The sequence below is a fragment of the Nicotiana attenuata genome, unplaced genomic scaffold (genome assembly GCF_001879085.1).
Source record: "Nicotiana attenuata strain UT unplaced genomic scaffold, NIATTr2, whole genome shotgun sequence".
Taxonomy (NCBI): Eukaryota; Viridiplantae; Streptophyta; class Magnoliopsida; order Solanales; family Solanaceae; genus Nicotiana; species Nicotiana attenuata.
In genome coordinates this window covers 26,898-32,571 of record NW_017676507.1, presented here as the reverse complement: position 1 = coordinate 32,571, position 5,674 = coordinate 26,898, and the positions used below count along the sequence as shown (strand labels likewise).

General features: G+C 35.9%; 1 protein-coding gene across 1 annotated transcript in view; it reads right to left on the bottom strand.

The window, feature by feature from the left end:
• Positions 1-3,422: 3,422 nt before the first annotated feature.
• Positions 3,423-5,674, bottom strand: part of LOC109221051 (E3 ubiquitin-protein ligase RNF5-like) — a 2,868-nt gene continuing 616 nt past the window's right edge. Inside the window, exon 2 of the mRNA XM_019385510.1 lies at positions 3,423-4,567. Coding sequence (XP_019241055.1) covers positions 3,881-4,540 — 660 coding nt within the window. The 5' untranslated portion in view covers positions 4,541-4,567 and the 3' untranslated portion in view covers positions 3,423-3,880. The remainder of the gene's footprint in view (positions 4,568-5,674) is intronic.

The window sequence follows — 5,674 nt, the reverse complement described above, 5'->3', positions numbered from 1 at the left end:
ACTAAGATAGCAAGGACTCAAAGGACCAAAACTTCATCTCATGAGTGTTAATGTCATTTTTTTTCGTTCTCCTCTTACTTTCTCACGATATTTAGGTACTTAGGGAACTATATCTCATTTTTATGATATGATTTATTTTTTATCAATATTGCACGTATGGTTAATTTTTTCGTCTTATCACTTTTATGATTTGATTTTACATTTTATCAATATTTTATGTATGGTAAATACTTTGTCTTGTTAGAAGACTTTCGAAAGATAAATGATAGCTCACCTATACTCAACTCAAATGTAGTCCTAAAATTATTTCTTGCAAATACGTGGTCGAACAATTTTCAATGTTGGATTGTATCTATCACAACTTTTTTTTAAAATGCAACCAACTTTACATAGTATTTTTAACAGGGGCATGACTCCTGGTCATGATAGAGCAACCAAAATAGATGAAGTGAACATACACCAAGAACATCCTATATAAGGATATAATTAGTGAGATACATTTTATTACATGTTTGTACCTTATAAAATCGAATAAGTAAACAAAAATTACATATATCTAATTAAATTTTGATTGTTCATGTTCATAGGTTCAGACGATATACAATCATCTTGACCTCGACAAACACGCCACCATACGACGATCCACAATATTGTTATCCAAAGAAATTTAATTTTTTCCTTTTAAGTATAACTATTTACTCAATCCTTTATTTAATAATATTAATACTAAGTAAATTAAATTAAAGTTGTTAGTTAACTTAACTAGTACGTTAAACCTTAAACTAACTAACCGTACGGTCGAACCGAACCGACCGTAACCGGGTAACGGGAAGGAACGTAACGTTAAAAGTTAAAATTAAAAAGTTAAAAAGGGTAAAGGGAACCCGACCCTAAACTTTAAAAAACGTTTTANCGTTTGGCCAAGCTGCAAAAATAAGCTTATTTTGAGAAGTGCTTTTTTGAAAAGTGCTTTTCTCAAAAGTACTTTTGGTGAGAAGCAGTTTGTGTTTGGCTAATTAGTTTGAAAAGCACTTCTGAGCAGCAATTAGTGTTTGGCCAAGCTTTAAAAAACGGCTTCTAAGTGTATTTTTCCCAAAAGTGATTCTCAGAAAAGTGCTTTTGGAGGGAAGCTATTTTTTTCTGCTTCTCCAAAACTGCTTCTGCTTCTCATCAAAAGCACTTTTTTACACCTCAATTTTTGGCCAAAAAGAAGCTTGGCCAAACAGACTAGTTGTATTTAATCCCTATGCGTTGAAGGCCTTCAGTAATTCATCCAAATCTGATGTAATAATCATAATCAACATCTTGAGTCTTGAAAAATATTAACCTCACAAGCTTTTGAATCGACCCCTAATACTCCAACTCTGGCATCTTCTATATATTCAACTTGTAAACCTTCACAATACACCTCAAGTTTTCGACAACTTATATGAGAAGGTGCGATATGATTGCTAATTTGAATCTTCCCATTTAAGCTTACAGAAAATCTTGTGGTCTGACCAGAAGCAAGATCATCACTAATAGATTTAGCAATCCAATAAACATATGGTTCAGGCATAGCTGCAAACGTTGAATCGATTGATGTTTGAGCCTTTCCATCTTGATAGAATTTATCTAACACTTTAGCACTCCAGAGAAGGGTATCGTTGTAGGATATACTAGCCTCGAGATCATAGTAATAGAAATTGTAATTACTATTAGGGTTCTGAATTGAGAAGGCGAGGTTCCAACTGTCAGGATTTTGCACGATCAAAGGGTTAATGTAAAGAGTTGATACGGTAAACGAAGAGGGCGACACTGACACAATTTCGATCTTGGGGTTATGAATTACTGTTGTACCCTCATGAATATAAAACATGTGAAAAGCTAGAGTAATACCGAGCATTACAGCTAATCCAAGTAATAAGATTTGTAATGCAATATTGCACTTAGAATTAATTTTGGTGGAATCAATAGTTGTTGTACCCTTTGTATCTGATTTCTCTACTTGATTTTTCCATTGGGTGGAATCAATAGTTGTAGTAAAAAAAGTTACTGATTTCTCCATTTGATTCAGAAGAAACTATTACTTGATCAAATTAGCTTGAAAACAATCTGATGAAATGGAATGTAGCATTAGCCTGAAGGTGTGGGCGTATTTATAAAATAGCAGAATTCATTATTCTCATAGAAAAAGGATTGTGTGAATGGCAATTCTATAAATTCAAGGAGAATTTTTATTCCTTAATATTTTTGGTTTTGGAAATGTTTTTGTGGAAAAGAAATGTCTTTCCGAACTATTTTCTACTTAGGTTTAATGTTTTTGGGGATCTGCTTAAAAACTCATTTCATTTTTGTTAAGGGCGAGTAATTAGGTTTTGGAAATTTAGCCAAAACCTAATTATAACCGAACGCCATTTAAGTTTTCCAATTACTCTCTATGGTCCAATTTACTTGTCATATTAGTCTTTTACACATATTTTAAAAATATTATTAATAAATAAATTTATTTGACTACTTTATTCTTTGATCTTTCAGTACACTAATCTCTCTCCAATAGATGCTTACCAATCTAAGGATAAAATTGGATAAAAATATTAAATCTTTTTTAGTTTTCTAAACTGATGTATTTTGGGACAATTACTTTGACAAACATGACAAGTAAATAGGACCGGTATCAAAAAATATCCGGTGAATCTTCCTTTTGTCTTCATCACCGCCTCACTAAAAGTTAGCTAATATTTTTTTCAACTGGTCAAGAACTGCCAGGTTCTAGGGAGGCTACTCTTTTTTTTTTTTGGTCGATCGAGCCGCTTTCTCTCATTGTACTCATTCAGCCCTCTTCACGAACTTGTACAATTGATGCCACAAAGATACCCAACTCTATTATTATCAAAGAAATAAGGAAAGGAACGACCATTTGGCACCATATATTCGGAGGTGTGGAAAGAGCAGCCATGAGAAGCGAAAAAAAAAACCATCATAAAATGACAATTGTTCGTGGAGGTTTCTGCAGAAAGACCCCAGGCAGAGTTAGTGAGCCATGTAATAGGCGACCATTTCGCGCGGTTCGGGGTGCAATTGAGTCAGCCACCGGCGCCTGACATCGCCTTGACCCCTATCCGATTTTTGGGCCAATTACCCTTCATACTACCAAAAAATAAGATTCTTGCCAGAATCCGAGTTTGTTGCTCCAAACTAATACCTATTCCGTTTGTACTTCAAGTGCTTATGTTGCATATAATGTTAATTCTGTAGCGAATCGATTCCAACGAGCCTTTCAAACTAGTACTATTAGTAATCGACTCTAGTCTCTATAGCTTCTTCAATAAAGAAGACCAGAACTTAGAAACTGGTAAGACTCCTTTTGTGTAGCTTTACCTGCTATAACAGGTCATTTACCATATTCTGCAAGTTACCAATCCTATGCTTGCTATTAAAACTTACATGTAATTGGATCTTCAATAACTTGATAGTGTAAAGTTTCTTAACACAGTGTGTGTAAGTCAAACTCATAGTTGGACAAAAATATGGAGCTAATTATGGTGCAATAAGGAATAAATACCTAAGCCTAACACTGAATACACTGAAAGATAACTGTGCACACTGAGGCCACTACTTTGCTAGACATACACAAGTCTACTACTCTAAGATATACACACATGATTAACAAGTCTACATCTTAATTTGATCTCTAACACTTGGAATGAAAAAAGGGCAGCCCGGTGCTATGCGCGGGGTCCAGGGAAGGGCCGGACCACAATGGTCTACGGTACGCAACCTTACCTTGCATTTTTGCAAGAGGCTGTTTCCACAACTCGAACCCATGACCTCCTGGTGACATGGCAGCAACTTTACCGGTTACGCTAAGGCATCCCCTTCTAACACTTGGAATGAAACTCTACAAAATTAAAGAAACAACTAAGAGGAAACCAATAATCAAGAGAAACATCTTGATGAAGAACTTTGTCCCATCTACATGAGTTGAATGATGAAAACCATGAGCATAACCCCCATGAACTGAACTTGAAAACAGGTATGGAACTCCTGTGGTCGCACCGTATACAGTAGCATCATGAAATCCTTGCACATGAAAGTTAAAAAAAGCCGGAATAGCTCCAAATAAAGAAGATAATGTCAAATTCCCAAACCTCGCACTTGCCATTGGCATGAATCCCCCCATCGGATCTAACTCATCGTGCTGGAAATAGTTCATATCTAGTGGCGGAGCAGTTTGTGGTCTTGGCCCGAATACTGGGCGGTTAGGAATGTTCGTCCTAGGATGTACACGAGACCTTGGGTCAGAGCTTGCCTTACCTCGGCCATATATGGGAACTAACTTCTGCTCTTCAATGAGAGCCTTACAAACAGGGCATTCGTGGGAATGTGAATGAACTTGTAACCATTCACAAAGACAAGGCCAACAATAAAGGTGGCCGCAAAGAGTCACAATAGGATCTTGAGCTATTTCAAAGCAGATGTTGCATTCAAAATCCCCATGCTCACAATTCATATCAGCTGAATGCATAGCATCCACTGATTCACCAGTCCCGTGATCCATATATGCACAACCTTTGAATCAAGAAACCTGTCAAATATCACAACACAATTAATTATGAAAAAAAAGGCTTGAATTTGATTTATCTAGTGACACAAGATGCAAGTAATCACAACAAAAAGTAGATAAGGTGAGGGGTAAACAAAGAGGATTATGAACCAAACAGAGAGTAGACAAATATTGCAGCCTGTTACATCAAGAAATAGAAACAGTAATCAGCCTTTAAAAGGAGCTAGAACAAATATATTTAAAATTTGACAATAGCATGTAAAACTCCCATCTTACAACAATAACAACTACACCTCAATCTCACGCTAGTTAGCTATATGTGGGTCCATAATATTTCAATACTCCACACTTAAGGATTATCTAACATACTCTAGTAGTTATACCTTTATTACACAAAGAGCCTTCTAATAAGCACTAGCTTCTAGTTGGTATCACCTATATCGATATTCAACTTCCATTGTTTTCTCTGAGATATACTGAATCTTTTGAGATCAACTTCAATCACTTCTCCCCTCTTAAGGCCTTCAAGTTTTAGGAAGAAAGTTAACACGGACAGGTCCAAAACATCTAATATATAACCCATTCCCCTCTTGTTCTACTATCTTCCTCCATTTTTGTGTTTCACCCTGACAGTAGTGCAAGACTAGTGAAGGAAAGCGAAGGAAATGAACCTTCAATAGTGTCAAGAAATTTCCAAAGGGAAAAAGACAACTTATAGATTTTCCTTTGTGCATCTAAGCCGAAGAGCTTGCGCACATAATTTTTTTTAATAGGGCACATTCAAGTTGTTCAGTTACGATATTCGTCTTGGAGGAGGAGATCTCACTACGTGAATGCCCTATATGAGAAAACACAAAAATCAACTGTTGAAAATGGTCTTGGGTAATTGCTGCAAACTCATACAATATGTCTGATTCTTAGTTCTTATTCATTAAAATCCTTGAAAATCAATCAACAATGCCTCAAACCAAAACTAGTTGGACTCAGCAAATATGAAGCCACAATATTTTCCCTCTGTTCAAGCCACAATTGGATTGTCTGAATCAATAAGAACAAATTCTAGCACCGTGCAGATTGAAGCCACCAAAATTCAACCATAAACTCACTTTATCCATTCACTCCCCTCCC